The sequence below is a fragment of the Amblyomma maculatum genome, chromosome 3 (assembly GCF_055883805.1).
Source record: "Amblyomma maculatum isolate TAMU_Amacu chromosome 3, ASM5588380v1, whole genome shotgun sequence".
Lineage (NCBI taxonomy): Eukaryota > Metazoa > Arthropoda > Arachnida > Ixodida > Ixodidae > Amblyomma > Amblyomma maculatum.
Genome location: NC_139346.1, coordinates 214,633,626 through 214,661,496, shown reverse-complemented (window position 1 = coordinate 214,661,496; position 27,871 = coordinate 214,633,626). Strand labels below are relative to the sequence as shown.

General features: G+C 47.5%; 1 protein-coding gene and 1 pseudogene across 1 annotated transcript in view; one reads left to right on the top strand and one right to left on the bottom strand.

The window, feature by feature from the left end:
- Positions 1-818: 818 nt before the first annotated feature.
- The window catches only part of LOC146197675 (Na(+)/citrate cotransporter-like), a 76,758-nt gene continuing 49,705 nt past the window's right edge, over positions 819-27,871 (bottom strand). The window contains exons 13-14 of the mRNA XM_084599590.1: positions 19,830-19,967; positions 819-3,321 (exon numbers count right to left, since the gene is read on the bottom strand). Of these exons, the coding sequence (XP_084455716.1) occupies positions 3,082-3,321; positions 19,830-19,967 (378 nt within the window). The 3' untranslated portion in view covers positions 819-3,081. The remainder of the gene's footprint in view (positions 3,322-19,829; positions 19,968-27,871) is intronic.
- LOC146197676 (uncharacterized) lies at positions 17,403-18,561 on the top strand (annotated as a pseudogene).

Below are 27,871 nucleotides of genomic sequence, written 5' to 3'. Positions count from 1 at the left end.
GTTACTCGTGAGTCCCACGCAAGTGAAGGTTTTAAAAACGTGTTTGCATAATTATGCCATTTTCTCAATTATGGTTAAGAGGGATTGAAAGCCTAATAATGTCTGTGCAAACTGTTTGTGAACAGAATATTGTTACGTGGCGACAAGCAAGAGAACGGCACAACATGGTGCCATGGTGAAGGATGATTTAATGGCTGGCCTAGCGCGAGGGCTCCTCTCGCGCCACTTCCGATCATCTTCGCAACACTTCCCGGGGCCACCGAGCGATCGTCCCGATCGGTTGGTTGAAGTTGATGGTGACGGGACGGTGAGGATGCTCAAGAAAAGGTAGATGGGAATGATACGCTTGCCCCCGCGATGACGATCATCACGGTGATGCTTGGGTGACCCGCCTCCCCTGGAGCTCTTCAGCCATCCGCCACCAAAGCATCCATAGGACCGATGGCTCGAGGTCACGTCGGGTGGCCGGGTGGGGCGGAGGTTGCGTGTTCGTGTCTTTCGGTTCTTCGGGTCCATCGGGTCTTTCTTCTGATCCGGTCTCTGTTCAATTCGTGTGTGCGCCTTGTCTTCAGAGCCGGGCTGTGGACCGGACGGCGGTAGTTTACTGGTCGGGTCTGGGCGGGAAGGGCTGGGGTGAAGCTACGCGGCGATATCCCAGGGCTCTCGGTCGATGGTCCCGGCGTACTGATGGCGCTGATGATCCAAGGCGAGGATGGGGATAATGTACGCCGCCCTTCTAACCAAAATGTTACGTGGCGACAAGCAAGAGAACGGCAAAACATGGTGACATCGTTAAGGATGATTTATTGGCTGGCCCAGCGCGAGGACTCCTCTTGTGCCACTGCCTATCGTTTTCTTCGGAACAATATTTTTAGGATTTTAGCAATTTACTGGCTCTGCCATGCGGTAACGTTGGTTGGCGGCACCGTATCCGCTGTGCTAGTGCTTCTGTGCCTAGTCAAGTTTTTGCTTACACTCCACCTTCTTTTGGGGACAATATCTTACCTGAGACTTGGAACGTTGTGAGGCATCTCAAAAAAGTGAAAAATAGAATGAATGGCTTAAAAAGAACTGCATGCAGTATAAGAATGGGTCATGTTTTTTTTCTTTATTTACGGCCTTGTACCGGCATCACTAACACGTCGTTGAAAATTTCAGAAGCCAAAGTGTTCGCACCACACACATTTTAAAAATTCTTTGCTAAATCGAGCAACCACTTTTGTTTACTGCGATCGCTGGGAAACAAGGAAAACAAGACGGTATGTGATGTAGCACTTACAGGCACTAATTTCTCACCATCAGAATGTCTTTCAGATAGGTTAAAGCATAATTTGATGAAATTAAGAAGGATGTATCTTTTCAGGGTAAGTCAGAGTACAGGAATGACAGAAGTTTATTAGCTAAGCTGCTCCTTGAGCCAGCCCTCTTTTCCTTACGGTGGTAAACCACACAGAAAGAAAAGAAAACTTGAGGGGGGGAGGAGTGGGGGGTCATTCAACTACATGAAAGTGTTAAAGACTCGTACTTCTTAAAATCTGGCGTTCGCGTTGGCCGGCGTCACCGTTGCGAGCGTACATGCAAACGTGAACGTGCATGGCGTGCCTGCAGTACTTAGGGTCTGGTATCGTTCGGTGACGTACCTGGTATTTAGCATGCGACACGGCCGGACACTGATTGTTGGGTGGTTTGTTTGACGTCATGAGACCAAGTGAGACGGGCGAGTTGGCAGGATCTGCCAGCTCAAGCAGTTCCTTCGAGATGAGAATCAAACACTACGGAACCATTGCGTGCCGAGTCAGACAAGCTACTCCTATGCCACGCAGGCATGATCGCACGACAGTTTAAAACGAGGCTTTATATCGATGTGGAGGTAGTGATGGTTGGTTTGGTTTGGTTTGGCTTGTATATGATGTAACGTCCCAAAGTGACTCAGGCCGTAAGAGATGCCGTAGTGGAGAGCTCCGCAAATTTCGATCATCTGGGGTTCTTTAACGTACACAGACGCCGCACACCACATGGACGCCTCTCCGTTTCGCCTCCATCGAAACTCAGCCGCCAGCGGTCGGCATCGAACCCGAGTACACCGGCACAGTAGTCGGGAATCTTAATCACATACACCACCACGGCGGGGCTTCACATTATGTTGTAGCTTAAGACTATGCTAATAAGTATGCGTGAGGTAACAGAGGAACAATAAGGAGACTGGTAATTGAAAGCGTGCAAACGTGCATGTGCGCGAACTCGCACCCACAATTGGAGCAGCCAACAAAAACAAAGGACCTTAACGGACGCACTGGACTGAAAGGTAAAGCTTAAGTGTCCTCAACTTTTATTGCTCAACGCGTAGCTTTAGTAGTGCAGGCCGGAACAGGAAGTGATAATCGCTGTAGGCATGGGCTTTCGCAGTGTCCACGGAAAGCAAAATGGCGGCCGTTACGACGTCGCTGAAAGTTACGTTACTTAATTACCTTGTCTAGTAACATTGGTTGAAAGCTTCATACGAATAAATCCATTGCAATACACGCGCGGCATTACGCGCCCTGCTATAAACTTGGTAATAGTTTATCATTTAAACCGGTTTATTGCGAGATTAGCGTAGGTACCGTTGAAAACTATCTACTCTTTTGCTGTGCACGCTTTCCGATGGAGGCGAGAAGCTAGGAAAACGCGTGCTGTGCGATGTCGGTGCGCGGTAAAGACTGCCTGGCTATCGAGATTTCCGGAGCCCTCCACTGTAGCGTGTCTCATAGCCTGAGTCGCTTTGGGACATTAAACATCCTAAACCAAACCAAACAATTTACGAGTTTACTTGAGCGTGCCATGACTGTATATTATGGTCCTTATAGTTAGCCAACAAACTCTCATAACTAGACACCGGCAACAATCATGAAAACATGCTGCTTACATTATAGGCTAGCCAAGTGCATAAAATTCACGATGCCACCAAATCTTCGTCGACGCTGGGAGCGGTGTCTAATCAAAGCAACTTGAGACAATGCTTCAGCTAAGCTGCATTCTTTTCCTTGGCCACTGGACACTACCCCATGAAAGGTCTCGACGCCTAAGTTACACGGATCAAGTTCATCGAAACATTCTCCAGGAAGCTGCGCTGTTTGCCACTAGCGTAGTCGTTGTCGTCGGTAATGCTCCTACGGATAAATTAACAGGCGCGCCACTAACTAGAGTTGAGCCTTCCGGGCCTCCATCGGAATTTGCCCATTCAGGAAACTTCCAGAGACCAAAGATAGGAAACCCCAAAACGTGGATCATGGCCACTTCGACCAGTACACATATGGTGTTGACGAAAAATCCCGGTTTCGCCTGCAAGAAATGGGAACACAGCTTATTTAGTAACAAGTAGAAACAGTACTAAATTCGTAGACGCCGTAAATCTGAAATGTTTTTTATATGTTTTGTACGTCTTTGTAAGGATGTTACGTGAAATCCAACGTATGTTTCTCATTGCCTGAGAAACTTTCATTCCGACATGTTAGGTATTTCAATGCTGAGGTCACTGAAGCCCTACTGAACGAATATTGCGGAGGTTGAAACAGTTTCGTCGTATTCAAATTAGGTCATAATTTCCAGAGAGCAACACGAATTTCCGAATTTAGTGATGCTCTTTCCGGAATTATTGCGAAGTTGTAAAATCAGCGAAATTCCGAAACTCATTAGTCATCACATTCACTGCATACTTTTGATATTCCTTTACGGTACCACAGTGGTGCCGCGTTGACAGGACCAACCAGAACTTGCAGATAAAAGTACACAAATGTGATACTGTCGAGCTCAGATATAACGGCCGTATAATGTACATTCGATTATTACCAGTTGAGGTGGCTCTACCATGGAAATCTATTTTAGGGCCATCTCATTATAACGCCTCAGGTAAAACCAGGCTACTGTGGCTCAGTGGTAATCACACTCATACTGAGCACGAGCTCTCGGGTTCGAAACTGATCGCAGCGGCCGCGTTTCGATGGAGGTGAAAGGCAAAGGCGGGGGTGTGGCTGTAGGAAGAATGAAAAGAAAAATGCATGGGCCTGCTACTGGCTCTGTAGCTGAGCCACATCCGCTGCCTCGTGCATACATAAGAGAAAATAGAGAAGAAAGAAAAGGAAAAGGAAAAGAAAGACGCGCGCCGCAACAACAGCCATCGTCCACCACCGAAGCGGTGGCGAGTGCAATGACGGCCTACAACAGATAAAAATTCGGTGGCAGGCTAGCCCCCGCCGCAAGCGGCGGTGGTCCAGCTTTCCCAGCCCCATCAGGGGAGTACCATGCAAGGGCGGGTGTGCGCTTCGAGATGTCAGCACAGTTTAAGATCCCTAGATGGTCGAAATTACTACATAGTCCTCCACTATGGGAGCTTTTTCTCTCTTTCCGCTTTCTCTTCCCCTCCTTCCCTTCCCATACGGCGCGATTTAACTGCCCACAAAATACTGGGACCGATAATGCGTCTTTCCTCTCCTGTGAACCAGTTACTATAATTATTCCGGAATGAGTGTTTCTTCTCCTCCTTACGAACAGCAGGGTACCCGCAGTGTTCGGAAATGTCCTCGGACCACTTCTACATAGTGTGGGCGCGCCCCTCCAGCTCTGCCCTTACATCTAAACCAAATAGCACCAGGGAGGACTGGGAGGCGACCCTACTTGCCTGCTCCGACCTGAAAGCCCAAAAGGCATTGGTGAAACGAGCAATGGCGGCAGCGGAAGTCACTGGGGTCCTGTACTAGGGACTCCATCGAGTGTTTGTGAGGGAAAGGGCATTAAGCCTAACTCCAGAGCAACCTCCATGTAACTCCCTCTTTTAATAGACATTTTCACCACCACCCATCCCGTTATATAGTGGAACGAGGCGAATCTAAAAATGAACATGAAAAGTAGCATTGCAACCACATTGTAAAGACCTCATTGGTTCGAAATATCAAGCGCTACTTAAATGTTTCCATATCAATATGCAGTCACTAAATAAGAAAATTTCTTATAGGGTCATTGCTATCTTCATTTCATTTCAGCAACGGTGTTAACTGAAACTTGGCTGACTGATGATTGTGTTCACTTTGCCGTGCTATAACAGCTTCTTTATTTGCCGCAGTGGTCGTGGTGGCGGCGTGCCTTTGCTCGTCAATCCGGAACTGAAATGTGACAATCTTGCTCAATATTTTGTTTCCTGTAATGACTATGAAATGTTTGCCGTAATTACTGGCGAAATGGTTCTCTCTGTAATCTATCGACCACCCAATGGCACTATTTCAAACTTTATTAATTTTATTGACCAGTGTCTTACCTTCGAATTGAGAAAAAGATAACACTTGGAGGCGACCTGAACCTATATACATGATGTGTGACAATATTGTAAAGACGGGATTGGAAGACCAGGGTTTATTTGAGACCTGAAGCTCGGGTCTCACACCGAAGCAAATTACGCTGAGCGACGACGATGGATCTGTTCTAGTGAAAAGGATGAAGATGAAGCAGCATGCGCACCCGTGTGAAAGATGAAGCGCCATACAGTGCTCATACTATTCATACACGGTGTTTGAATGTTGTGATCAAAAGCAATAACTGCGAAAATGTCATTTCTAAACCGACTCGTGTTACTTGTGCCGCTGAAACTCTACTTATCTTTTTATTGCAAATTATGATGCTTCATGTATTGAGTCCGAAGTAGTCCTATGCGGTTTTAGTGACCACCTTGGTATGTTTATGGCGGTTCAGAAGCCTAAACGTTGTAAAATATCAAGTCTTACTCATGCTACTTACGATGTGTGTTTGAAAGAAACTTAAAATTTCTAGGTGATATTAGCAAGACAGATTTCTTTAAGCTTTCTTCTTGGAAAACTGCAGCGCTGCTTACGAATTATTGATATTGTGAAAAACGCGTCTGCCAATGCATTTTCCATATAAACCAAAAGGCGCTAGAGACGTATAAGAAAACCATGGATTACACGACATTTATTAAACGAATCGAGAAGAAAAACAAACTATACAGTAAATTCATTAAATGCAGGTATCCTGAATTGTTTGCCAAGTTCAAAGCCTAAATAATTCAGACCTGGAAAAAAAATTAATTTGCTGTTGAAGCCACCCGAGAAAGGATGATGTCATTGAAACTATAATATATGGCGATAATGTGCTCACGGGGACCGCTATGTCGAATGCTTTTAATTAACAGCTTCTTCACCGATGTAACTACCATGCCTTGTGACAATACTGATTACCCATATATCAATGATCGTATAGAACATAGCTTACTCATTCATGCTGTTTCTGAAGCTGAGGTCTTATCTACATATTTCGGACTTTCTAATAGTTCGGCCTGTGACGTAGTCGATTTCCAAATCAGGCCAATTAATTTTGTTATAGACGGTACTATCATGACCCCTACCTTATTTATTTACCTTTTGTTTTTAAATGGTATACTTCCTAATCAAATGCAGGAGACTAAAGTAGTCGCAGTTTACAAGAAAGGTGATAAGTACTCCCTAAAAAACTACAGACCGGTTTCACGCTTCCCTATCTTTTCCAAGAGCCCAGAGAAAGATTCTTCTTCCTCACTACGAAAATTCATACAAAAAAATGAACATTATAACAGGATGGCAATTTGGATTTCGTAAGAACAAATCCCCTGAGCTAGCACACATCCATGAAAAACAGTATATATTAAACATTTCTGAAAAGACGCATATCGTACTAGGAATCTTCCTAGGCTTCATAAAAGCATTTGACTCTCTAAACCAGCAATCGCTGATTCAGAAGTTGGAAATGTATGGAATTAGAAGCCTTCCACTACAATCTTTAAAATGCTACCTTTCGAACCGCGCACAATATTATTTATTATTAATGATTTTATTTTGATTTGCAATACAAAGGCAATTAAAACCGGGGAGAGAAGGCAAAAGGTATATCAACACCTGACGAAGGCCCACCCACCCCGTATGAAGACTGTTTACAGAAATAAATCTTTAAAAAACATCGCATATACGAGCATTAACCGGCTTGAGTCTAGAATAAATAATATTAAATGTCGATGCCACACGGCAGCTTATTAGGGTCTTTACCTTTAACTTGTGTATTAACGAAATAGTAAACATCAATGACCAAGCGTCGTTTTTTTTATCTATGCAGATCACACTAGTATTTTTCGCTCTTCGAATTATTGTGGTGCCGTGATTGACAAAGGGAACATTATTTTATCCCAACTAAATACCTGGACAGAACGAAATGAGTTAAAAATAATTGAAAATTGAAGCAAAGTGGTTATCTTCCGGTTAAAGTACAAACTTCTATTTACTGAGAAAATACTGCTATACTACAGAAGGTCCCTGCCACCACCGGACCGAACGCTTAATAACAAGGAGGCCGTCGCTGGGCGGCGCCTGCAAGATGGGAATTTCCCAAGTCCCGTCTGGCTTTTCCACACGCAAGTGGAGGAAACGGTGGACGATAAATGCGAAACCTGCGGAGAAAGGGGTACTCTGGATCATATAATCTGGCAATGCCTTGATTCCCCTGGCGCCAAGGAAAACATAACTAGTAGAGAAACCTGGGAACTGCTACTGCGGAGCGAGTCCCCCGCCAACCAGTAGCAAGCTGTCCGCCTGGTGGCTGAAGCAGCGAAGAAACACTGTCGCTTCGCCTGTCTTTAGTCGCAGAGGCCCCGGCCTCCGTCCCATAGGCCTGCGTGCCGGGGGCGGGGAGTAGGGGGCCTCCTACATTGGTGGAAAAATAAAGTTCTTAACAACAACAACAACGTGGCTGCGACCGCGCTACGCCGACCCCTTGAGTTGGTAGCCCCGCTCTCACCTTAATGTCACGTGGGGTGTGACGTCACAGCGTCACTTGAGTAAGACGTGCCTACCGGCCGCGCTACTCTGAAGGCTGGAAACCAAGAGTAGTATTGCTTTCGCAATAAAGGACCGTCCTCAGCATTTGTATTCTAGCTAATAACGGATGTCTACTACTAACAAGTGTAGACGCAGACGAGCAGTTCCACGCTTCTGTCAGGCTCGTTAAAAGTAGGCTCGATCGACGTTTAATCATCAACCTTCCACGTTCGTTTCAATTTTCATAAGTCGTGCATTTTGTAGAAGTCTATATAGACAAGGCGCGTCCTTTGCATGTAGCTTTGAAGCTGTACTGATAGCTGTTTTTGTTGCGACTCTAGGAAGAAAAAAAAAAGAAATGCACGGGCCTGCTACTGGCTCTGTAGTTGAGCCACCTATTGAACTTTTGCCACAACACACTCGAGCGAAAAGTGTTGTTATCTTAAATGTATACAGTCATCCGAAGTGCCATAAAAACAACTATGTACGGCTATTTACGCTTGCGAAGCGCGTAGCTAACAAGTGCCCGTTACTTATTGTTGGAGATTTTAACGCTCCACATACAGCCTGGGGTTACCCGCATGACACACCGAAAGGACGTCGCGTGTGGTTAGCCACAAACCGATCTCTCCCTTCTCACTGACCTACCTTTCCTACCCGCATCGGAACCAGTGTCTGTAGAGACACTACACCAGACCTTACTTTTGCACATCGTCTTCCTCACGCGTCTTGGTGCAATACGCAAGAGAATCTAGGAAGTGATCATTTCATCATAGAAATTCTTCTAAACATTCAGCTAGCCGGTAGGCCTCCCAGAGGTTCAACGTTCACGAAGTGGGATTCTTTTGAACATGTAGAGCAGCCCGCGCCTACGCCCCCATCAATGACATCACCGAATGGACCAAACAACTACAAATTGATGCCCAATCAATATCTTGTCCCCTACCCAAGCGACATGGTTGACCCCCGCCTCCTACATTTATGGGAGGCTAAAGGCGGCCTAGAACGACGCTGGAAACGGCAGCGTTAGAACCGGACACTTAAACACCGCCTATCCCGTCTTAACAGAGAGATAGAGACGCATGCAGCGACTCTTTCACGACAGAATTGGGAATCTCTATGCAACAAGTTAGATGGAAATATGAGTGTATCTCAGACTTGGAACCTTTTTAGGCACCTAATAGCCTCTAGTAAGACTAGGACTACCCAACGAGACAACCTCACTAGACTAACATATGCTTGCGATACACCTCCACCGGAACATCTCTGAGAACTATACGAGATCACTACTTCCCCAAGTACCCTTCTATAACACACCCCGACTATTCAGGGCCCCCTAACGACTTCCTCGACCAATTCATCACGGTATCAGAGATGCAGGCTGAACTTCAGAGGCTAAACACATCTTCAGCGCCAGGTCCAGACGGAGTACATAATAAGGCACTCTGTAATCTCGATTCCCAACCTATTGCCGCCCTTACCGAATACTTTGACGAGTGCTGGCAACGGGGAACCCTCCCGCCGCAATGGAAAGAGGCCAAAGTTGTGTTTATACCGAAACCTGGGAAACTTCTGCAAATTTCAAACCTTAGGCCAATTTCTCTCACCTCTTCTGTCGGGAAACTAATAGAGCATGTACTCCAAACCATAATTTGTCAATATCTAGAAGGCAAAAATCTCATGCCCACCTGCATGTTTGGATTTCGTCCTTGCCTTTCTACAGAGGATGTTTTCTTACTGCTGAAACATCACATTCTCGACAGTCAAACCTATGACATCAAAGCCATCCTAGGCGTGGGTCTGACCAAAGCATTTGATATTGTTACACATTCAGCAATCCTTCAGAATCTTACAAACCATGGGAGTCGGCGCCAGATTGTATAATTAAGTCCGAGACTTCCTCAACCAGCGCACAGCCACACTTACTTTTGGCAACCACTGCCTTCCGGAGATGACTCTAGGTGCACGAGGTACGCCCCAGGGCGCCGTCCTCTGCCGTATGCTATTCAACATAACATTTCTTCACCTACCCAAAAAATTAGCACAAATCGCCGACATTCATTTCAGCCTCTACGCCGACGACATCTCTGTCTGGGCTAACCGCAGCAGTCATGCCGCAATAGAGGAACACCTACAATTGGCACTAAACACCATCAACACCTATGTAAGGGAACGTGGTCTAATCTGTTCCCCTTCAAAGTCAGAACTCTTCCTCTACCGCTCCAAGCAATACTATTCAGGCAGTCCGCCTATTTCTCTCACTCTAGACATCCATTCGATCCCACTAGTATCCAAAATCCGTGTACTGAGTCTAGTTCTCCGCTCCCATGGGGCACACGGAGAAGTCATAAAGACTCTCCATACACAATGTCAACAGACTACCCTACTGATTCGCCGCATAGCCAACCGCCGGGCAGACTTAAGCGAGCGAAACACAACTCGCCTCACCCATGCTTACGTTATAAGCCGCGCCACATATGCCCTCCCATACCTCTCCCTCAAACAAAAGGAGAGAGACCGAGTGAACGCGCTCCTACGAAGTTTCACGAAAACGGCTCTACGACTTCCCCCCAGCACATCTGATGCCCGATTCCTTAAACTCGGTGTACACAACACTTTCGAGGAACTTAGAGAGGCTACATTAACGGAACAAATATCCCGCCTATCAAACTCGGCGGCTGGCCGCACTTTATTACCCACTTAAACCTTAGCCCAGTTACACACCCCATTGACGGTGTCCCCCTTTCTCCTAACCTCCAATCTAGCCTCATCATACCTCCCATCCCTAAAAACATGTACCCTGAGTGGGACCAGGGTGGCAGAATAGCCAGGGCTCACGCCCTTCACAGACAATATAGCGACGACTAAGAGGTGGTCTACGTGGACGCAGCGGAATATACGTCAGGCTCCCGTATGGTACTGGCTGCAGCCAACAATCAAGCAAAGGCGCTTACTTCCAGCTCTATAATCACCAATTCCACCACAGAGGCACGGGAGGCAGCCATTGCGCTTGCTCTCATTTCTACATCTGCCACAAACATTATCTCTGACTCCAAATCTCCGATTCTAAATTATGCCAACGGCTATGTATCCCGCACCGCTGCTCGCATATTATGCTTCTGGCAGCCCCGGCACCCCATAACCCTCATCTGGACGCCAGCACATGCTGGCCTCCCTGGCAACGAGGAGGTAAATCCCTAGCCCGAGGTCTTACTTTCCGGGCTAGAGGAATGGAACCCCCTCTACAGGCCGAGGAGCGCCTGTTCTCCTTCCGCGATATTCTCTTGTACTATCTTGACAAACGAAAGGAATATACACCCACAGCCCCCTCTCTCACCATAGCGCAGGCCTTACACTGGTGAAGCCTGCAGACTCGCACTGCTCCATACCCTACTATACAACATGCCCGATACCCCGAACAGTTTAGCTCATCATGCAGACTCGGCGGCAAACCAGGACACTTCTTACACATCCTTTTTACATGCCCCAACTTTCCTCATTCCCCATCACCGAACTTAGCAGAGTCCTACTGGGAGTCTCTCATGAAGAGCATCTCAAGTCAAGACCAACGGAAGATTATTTCTAGTGTTATGAGGAGGATTGCTCTTCAACGACTTTCTTTTGCCTTATAAGGGTGTCTCCCATGTAGTAAGGTAGCAAACCTCCTTAATAGTGTCGATGAGGCTGTCTGCCGGAACAGGTTCCGGCACCGTGAATGTAAAGCACTGCGCCTTGGACGAGCGCAGTGCCAGGGTAGGTCGTTTTATGACTCAATCCACGGCCCGGGCAGCCGCGACAGGACCGCGGCGCCAGCACCCAAGTGCCATTCAGGGGGCTTCGCCCCCAATATTTGTTTCAAATCGCAATAAAGTGTTTCTGCCACCACCACCTGCGCTGCCTCATGCGAACAAAAGAGAAAATAGAGAAGAAAGAAAAAGAAGAGGGCGCGAAAGACGCACATCGGCAACAGGTCGCAACAGCCGTCGTCCACCACCGAAGCGGTCGCGGGTGCAATGACGGCCTACAATAGACAGGGGGGTAGGGGGGGGAAGACGGTGAAGTATGGCTGTTCCTGGCCCTGCAGGGCTGGGACGTTAGGTCAACGCCGCTTGCGGCTGGGGCTAGCCAGCCACCGAATTTGTATGCACAAGAATGCTAAATTGGGCGAGTTGGTGCATTCGCATTTTAGGAAACGTAGCGCATAGAAGACAAGGACAAAAAAGAAGGAAACACACACGAGCGCTTAATCACAACTGATTTTTTATTAGAAAAGCTAACAGAATATATAGGATACAAAAAATTATCAAATACATCTAATAAAGTGGTGAAATTGACAAAAATTGACAAAAATGTGGAGAAAGGCAAGTCTGCAAAGATACACACGTGAAAAAACTACTTGACCACTGATTCTAGGTATGTAATCTCTACTTTTGTTAAGTTAATAGAAGCTTCGCTGACACACTTATCCCCTCCTTTCATGATATGATATGCCTCTATAATTTCTCGTGTACGTTGATTGCGCGATGTGCCAAGAATGATAGTTTTATCGAAAATGGGGCGGCATTTACACTTCGTGCAATGTTTAGGCAAATTATCTTGTGATGTAGGGGTTAAAGAATTTCTATGTTCGAAGAGCCGGATATTCAAACAACGGCCAGTCTGCCCTATGTAGTATTTTTTACAAGATAGAGGAATTTTGTAGATTACCTGCGTTCTGCACTGTACAAACCTAGATTTATGGTTGACATAGCAGCGATGCTCACTTTTTAACGCGTCTGCCTTTCTTCTTACCAAGGCACACACACCTGACAATTTCGGGGGGGCTGACATTACTGTGCCTACATCATAACGATGTAGGCAGGTGTGTGTGCCTTGGTAAGAAGAAAGGCAGACGCGTTAAAAAGTGAGCATCGCTGCTATGTCAACCATAAATCTAGGTTTGTACAGTGCAGAACGCAGGTAATCTACAAAATTCCTCTATCTTGTAAAAAATACTACATAGGGCAGACTGGCCGTTGTTTGAATATCCGGCTCTTCGAACATAGAAATTCTTTAACCCCTACATCACAAGATAATTTGCCTAAACATTGCACGAAGTGTAAATGCCGCCCCATTTTCGATAAAACTATCATTCTTGGCACATCGCGCAATCAACGTACACGAGAAATTATAGAGGCATATCATATCATGAAAGGAGGGGATAAGTGTGTCAGCGAAGCTTCTATTAACTTAACAAAAGTAGAGATTACATACCTAGAATCAGTGGTCAAGTAGTCTTTTCACGTGTGTATCTTTGCAGACTTGCCTTTCTCCACATTTTTGTCAATTTTTGTCAATTTCACCACTTTATTAGATGTATTTGATAATTTTTTGTATCCTATATATTCTGTTAGCTTTTTTAATAAAAAATCAGTTGTGAGTAAGCGCTCGTGTGTGTTTCCTTCTTTTTTGTCCTTGTCTTCTTTGCGCTACGTTTCCTAAAAAGACCGAATTTGTATCTGTTGTAGGCGGTCGGGCACCCTTAGGTTGAACGCTTAGGTGGTGGACGAAGGCTGTTGCGGCGCGCGTCTTTCTGTCCCTTTTTTTCTTCTCTACTTTTTCTCTTCTGTCCGCACGAGGCAGCGGAGGTGGCTCAGCTCAGCAGCCCCGCCGGGCTGGTGCAGTGGTAAGACGCCCGACTACTGTGCCGGAGTACCCGGGTTCGAACCCGACCTCGGCGGCTGCGTTTCGATGAAGGCGAAACGAACAGGCGTCCATGTGCTGTGCGATGTCAGCGCACGTTAAAGATCCCAGGTGGTCGAAATTACTCCGTAGCCCTTCCCTCCGGCTCCTCTTTCTCTCTTTCCACTTTCACTCCCACCTTCCTCCCTTCCCTTACGGTGTGGTTGAGGTGTTCGCAGAAACAAAAGTGACAAACACTGCTCCTTTTCCTTCCTGTGAAGCAATTATTGTTATTATTTTTTGTGTCGACTATCGCCGCCTCAATACTGTCACCAAGAAGGATGTTTACCCGCTCCCGCGTGTTGATGATGCCATTGACTGCCTCCATTCAGCTTCCTACTTTTCAGCTGTTGATTTACGGTCCGGATATTGGCTGATACAGATGCATCCGAAAGACAAGGAGAAGACGGCATTCGTGACTCCCGATGGGTTGTATGAATTTAACGTGATGCCTTTCGGCCTATGCAACGCTCCGGCTACGTTTGAAAGATTTATGGACACTCTTTTGCGTGGACTGAAGTGGCAAATTTGCATGTGTTACCTAGATGACGTAGTAATCTTCGGGAGGACCTTCGCCGAGCATAACAGCCGTTTAGCTGTGGTCCTTAACTGCATGGAGGAAGCGGGTCTTGTGCTGAACTCTAAGAAGTGCCGCTTCGGTGAACGACAGATCGTTGTGCTTGGGCATTTGGTTGACAAAGACGGTGTTAGGCCTGACCCACAGAAGATTGAAGCTGTCAGTTGCGTCAAAGAGCCCAAGTCTGTGAAAGAACTCAGGAGCTTCCTGGGACTTTGCTCTTACTTTCGACGCTTCATCCCTAAGTTTGCTGAAGTAGTCTACCCCCTCACATGCCTCTTGCAGAAGGATATTCCTTTCAAATGGACTCTTGAGTGTGATTCTGCGTTTCGCCAGCTCAAGTTTCTTCTTACCTCGCGGCCCATACTGCGTCATTTCAGCCCGACAGCTCCCACTGAACTCCACACTGACGCAAGTGGCATCGGCGTGGGTGCTGTGCTCATACAACGGCATGGCGGAAACCAACACGTTGTCGCTTACGCAAGTCGCACCCTTAGCAAGTCTGAACGCAACTATACCGTGACGGAGCAAGAGTGCCTTGCCGTCGTTTTTGGCGTACAGCGGTTTCGCTCGTACCTTTATGGACGTTCCTTTACAGTCATCACCGACCATCATTCGCTTTGCTGGCTGGTGAATCTACGCGACCCCTGCGGTCGGCTGGCCCGCTGGGCATTACGCCTTCAGGAGTTCAACTTTACAGTGTCTTACAAAAGTGGCCGCCAACACGCTGACGCTGACTGCCTCTCGCGGCTGCCTCTCGCAACTACCCTCTGCGATGACAACTTTGACGACTATCTTGCCGCCGTTTCCGTACAATTTCCGGATCTTGCCACTTTCCAGCGAGAACAACGAAAAGATCAAGACTTGGTATCACTTTTTGAAAAAGCTCGTGATCCGGCATCTGCGAACCCTTTCTGCATTCGCGATGGTTTGCTGTATCGAAAAAATTACTCGTCTGGCGGTGCACGCTTTCTGCTAGTCGTTCCGGCTAGCCTCTACTCCTGTGTTCTATACTCTATGCACGATGACAGATGGGCACTTGGGGCTTGCCAGGACTCTTACGCGCATTAAGGAACGTTTCTACTGGCCAAATATGCGTCGAACGACTCAGCGTTACGTGAACTCCTGTGTGCAGTGCCAGCGGTTCAAGCTCCCCACCACTTCTCCACCGGGCCACTTCATCCGGTGACACCACCGACCACACCATATGAGCAAGTGGGTATTGACCTCATAGGCCCGTTTCCCCGCTCGTCCAAAGGCAATCGCTGGGTCATCGTGTGCGTTGACCATCGCACGCGTTACTGTGAAACTGCCGCCATCCCTTCCGCCACCGCCGCTGACGTCTCGTTCTTTCTTCTTCACGCTGTCGTCCTCCGTCATGGGCCTCCTCGTGTAATTATCAGTGACCGAGGCCGCCAGTTTACGGCAGATGTTGTGGAACAGCTTCTGCGCTATTGTACTTGCCAGTTGCGTCACTCTACGTCGTACCATCCCCAGACAAATGGCCTCGTCGAACGTACAAACCGGACACTGACGAACATGCTTGCGATGTATGTTGACTAGCGGCACAAGAACTGGGTGACGTGCTTCCTTTCATTACTTACGCCTATAACACCTCGAAGCATGAGACAACTTCCTATAGTCCATTTTTCCTCCTCTACGCCCGTCCGCCTCAACGTTCTCTTGACACCATTTTGGCGTTCTCGCTCGACACTGAGCCGTCTGTTTCTAGCACCCTCTGCCGCGCTGAAGAGGCTCGTCGGGTCGCCCGATTACGCACTCTGGCCTCGCAGGACCGCTCTAAGCAGCGCTACGATCGTCGGCATCAGGATGTCTCCTATCTTCCCGGCGACTTAGTGTGGCTCTGGACACCTCTCCGCAAGCGTGGTTTGTCCCAAAAGCTGTTGTCGCACTACACAGGCCCATTTATTGTGCTCAAACGCATCAATGAGTTGAACTACGTCGTGTCTCGCCAATGTTCCCAAGGTCGCCCCTCTCGGAAAACACAGGTAGTTCATGTCGCAAGAATGAAGCGCTGCCACTCTCGCTCGGGACTCTGACTGACAGCCCAGGGGCTTCGTCTGCGAAGGGGGAAATGTTAGGCATGCGAACAGAAGAGAACAAAGTGCAAAAAGAGGCTCTCCGGGATAGAAGTGGAAGAAGAGGAAGCTCACCATCTGTTGGTTAGCACATCAGGCTAAGGCGCAGAGCCATTCTGTAAATAAACCTTAACAATATTATTATTAGTGTTATTATTAATATTATTATTTATTATCCACCCGCACAATTAATAAATGGGAGCCTGATTGCTGAATTACGAAAAAAAAGCACAGAAATAAACTAAAATCACGCAGCAGAATGAAGATTACAAGGACGCATCTATATGCGGTTCACAACAAAGAAATTATCACGTTCTTCTGTGTTTTCAGGTTAAAGCGTTTCTTTGCTCATGAATGGTGTGCTTGACTGTCCGCGCACTGCGGGCACAAAAGACAGATCCAAAGCCAATCCAACACAATCCGGATAACAAACGAACATTGACATTAGGTTACAGTGCCTAGAATACTGAAGTGTGATTACCGCCAAGCGGCTCCTATGGGAAGCACAGTGCAGCCTCATGATGCATCCGCGAGGTGGCGCTCGCCGTCGTTTACACGTCAAGCTGAACTGTAGCTGAATGCGTGGTAAGCCTATATGCTCACGTTTTCGGCGCTTTTTGTGTGAATTTTTGTGGATTCCGCACGCTGTATGTTTTGTCTGGCTTGTTAAAAACGTGTGTATGACAAGCCGGCGTCAAAGCCACTGTTTTGTGCCCGGTTGCACAACCGGGTACGCCTGAGGCTGACAAGACAGTTACATGTGACCATGGTCTGGTTATCATGTTTCAGCCTCTTTCAGGGTCATGGCATCAAATCCTTGGCGTTTTTGCTTCTAAGGGAAACGTTAAAGCACCGTTGCTCTCGAAGATTCTTTTAGAAGCTGTGCTGCTTTCTGAAAATGCCGGTCTGGAGGTTGACTACGTCACCTGTGATGGCGCGTCATGGAATCGGCCAATGTGGCGCTATTTTGGCATTCCAGCAAGCTCGAAAGCTATCAAACCATCGACAACCCATCCTTGTGGAGATGGCAGACGCCTCTTCTTCTTGTCCGACTTTCCGCGCTTAGTAAAATGTGTGCGCAATGGCTTCATCAAGGCAGGCTTCAAAACGCCAGAGGGACATGGGCCCATCAAGATAGCCCATGACCATGATAAGTGCCAAGTCACATTGAAAGCAATGACAAAAATAACTAATGTCCACTTGAGTCCTAATAGCTTTGAAAAAATGAAAGTCAATTTGGCATTCCACCTTTTTAGCAAACAAGTTTTGCATGGCTTGTTTTTGTACAAGAACAAAATTGCACATTCCTGTGACCACACCGATGCTAAAGCCAAGTTCATCACCTTCATGCATAATCTGATCGATGTAATGACATCGAGAAAGCCATCAAGCTCACTCAGGCCAAACTCGAAAAAAAGATGTCTTGAAAAAAGCCCTTGTGTATATTGATGAGTGGGAAGCAAACACAGGGCCTTCTAAGGCTGGTTTTCTATCACCTGGCACTGCGGAGGGGCTTAGAGTAACCTTGAAAGCCACTCTGGAACTCTTGACCTACCTCAATGAAAGAATTGGCTACAAATACCTTTTAACTTCAAGGCTTAGTCAAGATGCAATCGAAAAGCTTTTTGGCATAATACGCCAATTTAATGGCTGCAATGATCACCCGACATCGGCACAGTTCTTCACAGCAGTGAACTGCCTTAGCTTTTATAATCTGGTAAAAGCTCCAAGTACTGGCAATTGCGCAGGCGGAACGCTCGATGCTTTAGTTGGAACAGCTGAATTAGCAAGCCACGTCGACACCCTGCTGGACTCTGGTAAACTGGACGAAGCATCAAGAATTCTTCAGACATCTCCAACTTCATTTGCACCCGATCACATATATCCAGAGCAAACAAGTGACGCCAGACTGGTGTACTACCTAGCAGGATATGTTGCATGACGAAAGGTCCTCACAACAAAATGCCAAGATTGTTTCGATGCTCTCCTTACATCACCAGAGAACGCAGAAAAGCAACTTTCATCCTTCACAGCATTCTGTGCCCAAGGGGGACTGCTGTATCCAACACGTGAGCTGTTTGCTTTTGTTGAAGCACTGGAAGACTCTTTCACCATTTGGTTTAGCTGGAATAAGCTGCACAGAGATAGCATTACAGAGATTATGCAGCACATGCAACAACATGTTGGCTGCGATAACCACAAGGAAGCACTTACAAGCAGCGTTGTAAAGTTTTTCATCATGACACGTCTTCACTTCTACAAGAAGTCCCTGAACAAAGACCGCACTTCCACAAGGGAGAAGAAAAAACATTTGAAACTTAGCAGAACAACGTGAGGACCATGTGGAGATGTGCCTTCAGCTATGTCTTCTTGAACTTTCTCTAAATTGTGTTTTGTATGTTACTTATTTTAAACTAATGTGATGTGACATTAAAGCAATGCCAAATCACCATGAATTCTGCTATCAAGTCAATATGAATTATTGTTCAGTGTGAAAGCAATCAACAGTTCCATCAGGAATGTACAGTAGGGACCATATGTTTTCTGCTTTTATTTACATGAAACTAATGACATTATTTGGTTAAGTCAAGCACAGTGCTTATTTTACAATTAAATAATGATCAGCGCTCATAGAAACCTCTAGTTATAGTTTCACACGCATTGGACATCCACTTTAATTCGAGCCATTTCTTTAACGACAATCAGTAATCACGAATGCGACTGCTACATTCACGCAGTGCAAAAGTTTTGTAATAGAGGTGTACACTACAAGCCGATTTTTATGGCAAAACGTACGAGTGCGCGAAGGCCCTATTAAACCCCGCAACACGCGATTTTCGCATTCTGAATAGTCTTCTAAGCGACAAAATCTGATCGTGATACAGCGTCAGCGCATCGCGACTGTGCTCAGGCAGCAACTTCAGCGCAACTATCGCGGCCGCAGAGAGCAAGTTTAATCGAACGAAAGCTGATGGAAAGCGCAGCATGTATCGTCACTGCCATTGTAGCATGCAAGTGAACGAATTGCAGTCCGGATATACTATTCTATGAACCCGAAGAACCATTACAAGCTCGCGTTTCTAGCGCGAAACGCATAGCAGACCCGTAGCACTGTACCCGTAGGAAGCGACGTGTAAGCAATCGCCAGCGCCGCCTCGAGGTTGCATCGCGGAAGCACACGCGAGCGGCCGCGCCTTCAGCACACTTCCCATATTCCAGCCACTGTAATTGGGTAATCAATAATCAAAAGCCATACAAAAAATTAAAAATAAGAAACAAATCAAACTACACATTTAGCATAAAAAGTGAAAGTAAACAAAATAAAATAAAATAAGAAAAATCGGGGCTTTCGTCTTACAGTTCCTAAGCAGTGATAAATTCCTTCTTGAAGTTTTCGGATTAGTATCCCTAGCATACTGCGAGGCCATTAATTATGGAGTAACTAGGACAGCTGCTTGCACGCACGCGCAGACGACGCAATAATTTCAGCTCATATACAGTGCCAATATCGGCTGCTGTACACTAACATGAAGCTCATTGGCGTGCTTTTAACAGCGGAGTCATATGAACTGTGGTTGTCGTGACCCCTGTGGGCACCCTCACCATGTCGTAGATGCGAAGTTTGGCCATGTCGTAGGCGATGGCGTTCGGCGGAGTGCCAGCGGGTATGATGAATGAGAATGAGCAGGCAACGGTAGCCGGCATGGCCAGGTACAAAGGGTGCAGCCTCAGGGCGACAGCCTGCAACCAACGGTAAAAAAGAAAAGGAGCGATGAAACGACGGGATTCATAATTGAAACAATGCATACCACACATTTCAATAAGGAACCGTGCCGCAGCATCGATTAGCACAACCATTAAGTACTTGCAGGAACTATAGCCCACAGGCTAAGGTTCTGCTAGCCCTTCTGTTCAGTTCAGTTCAGTCGTTCAGCCGTGTCCGACTCTTCGTGACCCTATTTACCATGTCACGCCACGCTTTCCGGTCTCTCACTATCTTCCTAACATCACATAACTTCATCTGCAGTGCCTCGAGGATGCCATCTAACCATCGCGTTCGCTGCCTACCCCTTCTCCGGCGACCCTCAACCTTTCCCAACATCAAATCTTTCTCCAGCGACTCCTCTCCTCTCATCAGATGACCAAAGTAGCTGAGCTTTAACTTTAGAATTTGACCCTCCAATGAGCAGTCAGGGTTTATGGTCGACAATATTGACTGATTTGATCTTCTCGCAGTCCAAGGAACTCTCAAGAGTCTCCGCCAGCACCACAATTCAAACGCGTCAATTCTTCGGCGGTCAGCCTTTTTCACAGTTCAACTCTCGCATCCATACATCACAACTGAAAAGACCATAGCACGACTTATACGGATCTTGGTTGGCAGACTAATGTCTCTGCTCTTTACTAGGCGGTCAAGGCTAACCATTGCTCTCTTTCCCAGAAGCAGGCGTCTCCTAATTTCATGGCTGCAGTCTCCTTCCGAGGTAATCTTCGAGCCCAAGAAGAGAAAATCTGTCACAGCTTCTACTTCTTGTCCCTTGATGCTCCAGGACTTGATAGGGAAAGACGCCATGATCTTTGTCTTTTTAATGTTCAGTTTAAGCCCAAACTTCTCACTCTCTTCTTGTACGCGCATCAGAAGTCTCTTGAGTTCCGCTTCACTTTCTGCCATTAAAGTGGTATCATCCGCATGTCTAAGGTTGTTGATACGTTTTCCAGCAATCCTCACTCCAGCTGAAGACTCGTCCAGACCGGCCTTCCTCATGATTCACTCAGCATATAGATTAAATAGGCAGGGCGACAGTATGCAGCCTTGCCTCACTCCTTCCTCAATCGGAAACCAATCAGTAAGACCATGCCCAGTTCTGACTGTGGCCTCTTGCCCTTCGTACAGGTTCCTTAAGAGACAGATGAGGTGAATTGGAACTTCCATCTCTTGGAGAGCTTGCCACAATCTGCTGTGATCTACGCAGTCAAACGCTTTCGCCTAATCAATAAAGCAGAAGTAGATGGGTTTCTGGAACTCTCTTGCTTTTTCCATAATCCAGCGAAGGTTGGCAACTTGGTCTCTAGTTCCTCTGCCCTTGCGAAACCCAGCTTGCACGTCCGGAAGCTCCCGATCCGCATACTGCTGCAGCCTACCTTGGAGGATTTTCAACATCACCTTGCTAGCATGCGAAATAAGCGCGATCGTGCGGTAGTTGGAACAATCTTTGGCACTGCCTTTCTTTGGAATGGGGATGTAAACTGACCTCCTCCAATCCTGTGACCACTGCAGGGTTGTCCAAATCTTCTGACATAATGTATGCAGAATGTTAACAGCGTCATGGTTGAGGTTTTGAAGCAACTCAGCTGGAATGCCATCAATTCCGCTAGCTTTGTTCTTAGCAAGCCTGGCTAAGGCCCATTCAACTTCACTCTTCAGGATGCCCGGCTCGAGATCAGTGATCACAACCGTCTTATGTTGGGTCTGCACATTCGGGTCCTTCTTGTACAGTTCTTCTGTGTATTCCTGCCACCTCTTCTTTATCTCTGCGGCTTCAGTGAGGTCCTTGCCTCGTTTGTCCTTTATCACGCCCAGCTTAGCACAGAAGCTTCCTTTGATATCTTTTATTGTCTTATACAGAGCTCTTGTGTTCCTTAATTGGCTGTTGTCCTCAACTGCTTGGCACTGTATGTTCAGGAAGGCATTCTTATCTCTCCTTGCTATTTTCTGAAAATCCGCATTGAGAACCTTGTATCTTTCTCTTTCCCCCATAACTTTTGCCATCCTCCTTTCCTCAGCTATTTGCAATGCCTCTTCAGATAACCAGTTTGCTTTCTTGCATTTCTTTTGCTTTGGAACTACCTTAGTAGCAACTTCTTGTATTATATCACGAACATCAGTCCACATCTCTTCGGGCTCTTTGTCTTCTAGATCTAATTCTTGAAATCGATTCCTCACTTCCACAGCATATTCTAATGGAACTTGATCCAGATTATACCTGAAAGGCCTTCTAGTTTTCTGCGTTTTCCTCTCCGCTAGCCCTTAGGAAACATTAAACATGACCCCCACTTAATCTGACCTCAACGTTCAACAGAAGAAGTTTGCAAAGCGAAAGGCTTACAAGTGGGCCTTTAAGCATAGCTTGAAGATACTTATATGAGCGGAAGCTCTGTACAGCGGGGTTTTGCATTTTTAGCAAGGCTCACGTTTTGACTGTTTTAATTAAATGGACACACAGGCTTCATCTTATGAGTAAACGCGATAGCGCCTTTAGTCATGGCCAGACTCGAGCGGTGGCGGCGCCCGCTTTCGTAAGCACGCCGCTGCCACCGCCGCTAGAGTGAAGGCGTGGTTTAGTCACGATAGCATTAATGATAACGCGCCGGAATATGAGCCCCGCACGTCGGAAGGCGTCCCACGTGTTACTGGGGATAAACAAAGGGCGATTCCTAGTAGCTCCAGGACGAATGAAGCGGCTGGGCTAAAGCCAAAAGGACGCCCAGTTGTGGGAAGCGACCGGAAAGTCCGATGTTGCAAGGAGATATATCACATAGCAACATGGAATGTAAGATCTATGACGCAAGGTAAACTGGATGTCGTCAAGCGAGAAATGGACAGATTGAACATTGATATCTTGGGTATCAGCGAGCTCAAGTGGACCGGAACGGGAGAATTTAATTCCGGCGACCATTATGTCTCTTATTGTGGGCACGAATCCAGGAGAAAGGATGGGGTCGATCTCATAGTGAACAGAAGAATGGGCAAAGCAGTGCTAGGGTACAACCCCAAAAGCGACCGAATGATTTCACTTCGGATCCAAGGTCACCCTTTCAACATAACAGTTATACAAGTCTATGCACCAACCACTACTGCTGAAGGAGCTGACATTGAGAGGTTTTATGCGGACCGGCAATGCCTTTTAGACCAGACTCCATCATCAGACGTCCTATTTCTCATAGGAGACTGAAATGCTAAGGTGAGGAGTGAAGAAATATGAGGAATTACAGGCAAGTTCGGTCTTGGTGAGCCGAATGAAGCTGGGCAGATGCTAATAGAGTTTTGTCAAGAATACAACCTGACCATAGCGAATACTTATTTTCAACAGCACAAGAGGCGCCTGTACACATGGACTTCACAGGACGGTCTGTACAGGAATCAGATTGATTATATTCTTTGCCGGCAGAGATGGAGAAGCGCTATACAAGCAGTAAAACCAAGGACTGGGGCCGAGTGTGGCACCGATCATGAGCTTCTTGTTGCCAAATTTAAGCTTCGATTGAGGAAAACGCAGAAAACTAGAAGGCTTTTCAGGTGTGATTTAGATCAAATTACATCATAAGATGCTGTGGAAGTGAAGAATCGATTTCAAGAACTAGATCTAGAAGACAGAGAGCCTGAAGAGATGTGGACTGATGCTCGTGGTACAATACAAGAAGTTGCTACTAAGGTAGTTCCAAAGTAAACGAAATGCAAGAAAGAAAACTGGTTATTAGAAGATGCTTTGCAACTAGCTGAGGAAATGAGGATGGCATAAGTTATGGGGGAAAAAGAAAGTTACAAGGTTCTCAATGCGGATTTTCAGAAATAAGCAAAGAGAGATAAGAATGCCTTCCTGAACATACAGTGCCAAGAAGTTGAGGACAACAGCCAATGGAGGAACACAAGAGTTCTGTATAAGACAATCAAAGATATCAAAGGAAGCTTCTGTGCTAAGATGGGCGTCATAAAGGACAAATGAGGCAGGAACCTCACTGAAGCCTCAGAGATAAAGAAGAGGTGGCAGGAATACACAGAAGAACTGTACAAGAAGGACCCGGATGTGTGAACCCATCATAAGATGGTTGTGATTACTGATCTCGAGCTGGCCATCCTGAAGAGCGAAGTTGAATGTTCCTTAACCAGCCTTGCTAAGAACAAAGCTTGCGGAATTAATAGCATTCCAGCTCAGTTGCTTCAATACCTCAAGCATGACGTTGTAAACGTTCTGTATACGTTATGTCAGCAAATTTGGACAACCCTGCAGTGGCCACAGGATTGGAGGAGGTCAGTTTACATCCCCATTTCAAAGAAAGGCGCTGCCAAAGTTTGTTCCAACTGCAGCACGATCGCTCTTATTTCGCATGCTAGCAAGGTGATGTTGAAAATCCTCCAAGGTATGCTGCAGCAGTATGTGGATCGGAAGCTTCCGGACGTGCAAGCTGGGGTTCGCAAGGGCAGAAGAACTAGAGACCAGATTGCACATCTTCGCTGTATCATGGAAAGAGCAAGAGAGTTACAGAAACCCATCTACTTCTGCTTTATTGATTACGCGAAAGCGTTTGACAGCGTAGATCACAGCAGATTGTGGCAAGCTCTCCAAGAGATGGGAGTTCCAATTCACCTCATCTGTCTCCTCAGGAACCTGTATGAAGGGCAAGAGGCCACAGTCACAACTGGGCATGGTCTTACTGATTGGTTTCCGATTGAGAAAGGAGTGAGGCAAGGCTGCATACTGTCGCCCTGCCTATTTAACCTATATGCAGAGTGCATCATGAGGAAGGCCGGTCTGGACGAGTCTTCAGCTGGAGTGAAGATTGCTGGAAAACGTATCAACAACCTTAGATGTGCGGAACCGCTTTAATTGCAGAATGTGAAGTGGAACTCAAGAGACCTCTGATGCGCGTACAAGAAGAGAGTGAGAAGTTTGGGCTTAAACTGAACATTAAAAAGACAAAGATCATGGCGTCTTGCCCTATCAAGTCCTGGAGCATGATGGGACAAGAAAAAAGAAGCTGTGAGAGATTTTCTCTTCTTGGGCTTCAAGATTACCCCGGAAGGAGACTGCAGCCATGAAATTAGGAGACGCCTGTGTTAACGCCAGCTCTCAAAAACGAGGACGCCCAGCTGAACGGCCGCTCTGCGAGCCAGGAGTAAAGAACGGGACGGGCGGGGCGGGCAGGGTCTGCCGCTGTAACCCGAGGCCCCGAGGCGTCCACAAGAGCAGAGAGAGAGGCAGGCAGAGGGTGAGGAGGACGCGCTCCCGCGCGCCGGGGGAGCGGGGACCAGGAGAGGAAAACAGACGGGGTGCCGGACACGGACGAGGAAAGATCACCGTTGTCGTACAATCGTGTAATCAAGAAATTTAATAAACGCAGTTTAATTGGATATACTCCATCCTTCTTTTTTAACAAAAAATCAGAAGTGGGATAGGCAACGTGCGCCCGAACTGTCAAACCCCACCATGCCAGTCACTCGCAACGGAGCATCGTCGACGAACGAAGATGGCGGACGACCGGGCAGCGATGGCGGGAACGACGACTCAGGCCAAGGCGCAGACGACACGGTAACCAGCGGCAACTTACCTCAGGTACCCCACTCAGCGATCAACGTGGCAGAAATCCTGCAAGCCAGCGTTCAGGCAGCAGTGAGAGAAGCTATCAACGGAATCGCCTTGTTTCAGACGCAGCAAGCAGCGGCTACACCCATCATCGGCGCGGCAGAGACTGCTCGGTTGGTGCCTTCGTTCGATCCGGTGTCTTCCAGCTCCCCAACGGCAGACGCGTGGATACGGCGCGTAGACGACTTGGCACAAGTTTACCATTGGTCCGACCGGCTGACATCTGGCAATGCACTGTCAAGGTTGGAAGGTCCTGCGAAGATATGGTATGACTCCCTCTCCTCCGTCAACAAAACCTGGCCGGAATGGAAAGAAGCAATCAGGCGCGCCTTCCCCATGACAGCGGGATCGCAACGACTCCATAGGGAGATGGAGGAAAGACGACAAAAGCGAGGTGAGCCCATCGAGTGCTACTATTATGACAAGCTATCGAAAGCTCGCCGTTGCGCCCTCGCAGATGAAGCGTGCATTGAATACCTCATTACGGGGCTCTACGACGAGGAGGTAATCAGAGCAGTGAGCGTACGCACGTACGAGTCACCGGAGGATCTCCTTCACTGCCTGAAACGCCTCGAAGAAAGGCTAGGAAACATCGCCTCTAAATGTTCGAAGTCGGGTGGCCTCCCGAGTGCGCGCTCCTCCGCCATTTCCAACGGCCACACAAACAAAATCGGCGAAGCTCCGGCGGTGACCTTGAACACCAGCCGCGGCCTCAGGGACGCTTCTCCGAGGGCGAGGAGGAAGCCGCCATGGAACGAGAGAGGAGAACCTCTCTGCTTCAACTGCAGCGAGTACGGCCATGTGTCTCTCAACTGCCCCGCACCGCCGCGGAGGGCGAGATGCAGAGCTTGTGGGCAAGTGGGTCACGAAGAAAATGACTGCAGGGCAAAGACACAGAGAGGAGAGCGCGTCGCTCAAAACGTCGTGGGATTCGACCTCCGAGCCGCTGAAAAGGCGAACGAAAAGTATTTTATGATGGCAAAAGCAAACGGCTCCGACATAAGATCATACGTCGATCTCGGCAGCCAATGCGTAACTCTGCGGAAAGAGGATGCAGACCGAATTGGAATCGCTTACTCGAAGTTGACTAAGCCGTTCACCATCGGGGGTTACGGATCAGGGCATGTGACACCGTGTGGAGAAGCGCACATCACTCTGACGGTCGACCAAGCTACAGCGGACGTTCCTGTGCTGGTTGTTCCCGACGCGTCACAGACCATACCCCTACTTGTGGGTCAGCCTTTCACCGAGCAACCACACGTCACGGTTGTGAGGCGGAAGAATACCGTGCGGATATTTGAGGAACACGATAACGTGGACGACGGTGACGACAACCTTCAGTCGATTGAAATACCAGAGCTCCCAGAACGACCCGTATGCCTTTGGGCGAAGGAAACAACGGTGGTGCCCCCACAATACGTTGGTTTCGTTAAAATCCACGCCACAGGCAGCGCACCATGCTCGGATGTGTTCGTTGACGTCCAGCTCAGGTGCCAAGAGGGTCGGGAGCATTGCATACCACGCTGTGTCCTCAGCGTTGACGGGGACAATGAAACATGCGTCCCGATCATGAATATTTCCAATCATGATCTGACGATCAAAGAGAACGAGCGGATCGCACGAGCGGAAATTTGCTACTCGGACGACACGCCACTGCGAGAGTGTGACTCGGAAACCAGTGTTACTCGGCCTTTAATGATGCCGAGCGAGGATATCAAGACAGGTCCAGGTGTTACTCCTCAAGAGCGAGAAAAACTCGAAAAGCTTCTTTGTGAATATCGGGACTGCTTCGCAAACACCGTTTCAGAGATTGGCTGCACGAATGCTGCTGAAATGAACATTGAATTGACGTCACCGGAGCCAGTGAAATTTCGTCCCTACCGACTCTCCTACGCCGAACGAGCACAAACAAAGGAAATGATCGAAGAGCTAAAACAAGCTGGCATTGTTGTCGACTCCAAATCGGATTATGCAAGTCCTATCCTGCTGGTGCGAAAAAAGACAGGGGAGCAACGACTTTGTGTGGACTACCGAGCCCTCAACCGTGTCACAAAAAAGGATCGGTATCCGCTACCGCTAATTGATGATCAACTCGACCGACTAAGAGGAAAATGCTTCTTCACGAGCCTAGACCTCGCGTCAGGCTACTACCAAATCCCGATGACCGAAGAATCGAAACACAAGACTGCGTTCGTTACTCCAGACGGCCATTATGAATTTGTGCGAATGCCATTTGGCTTGGCCAACGCACCGGCAGTGTTCCAGAGAATGATCAACGCTGTA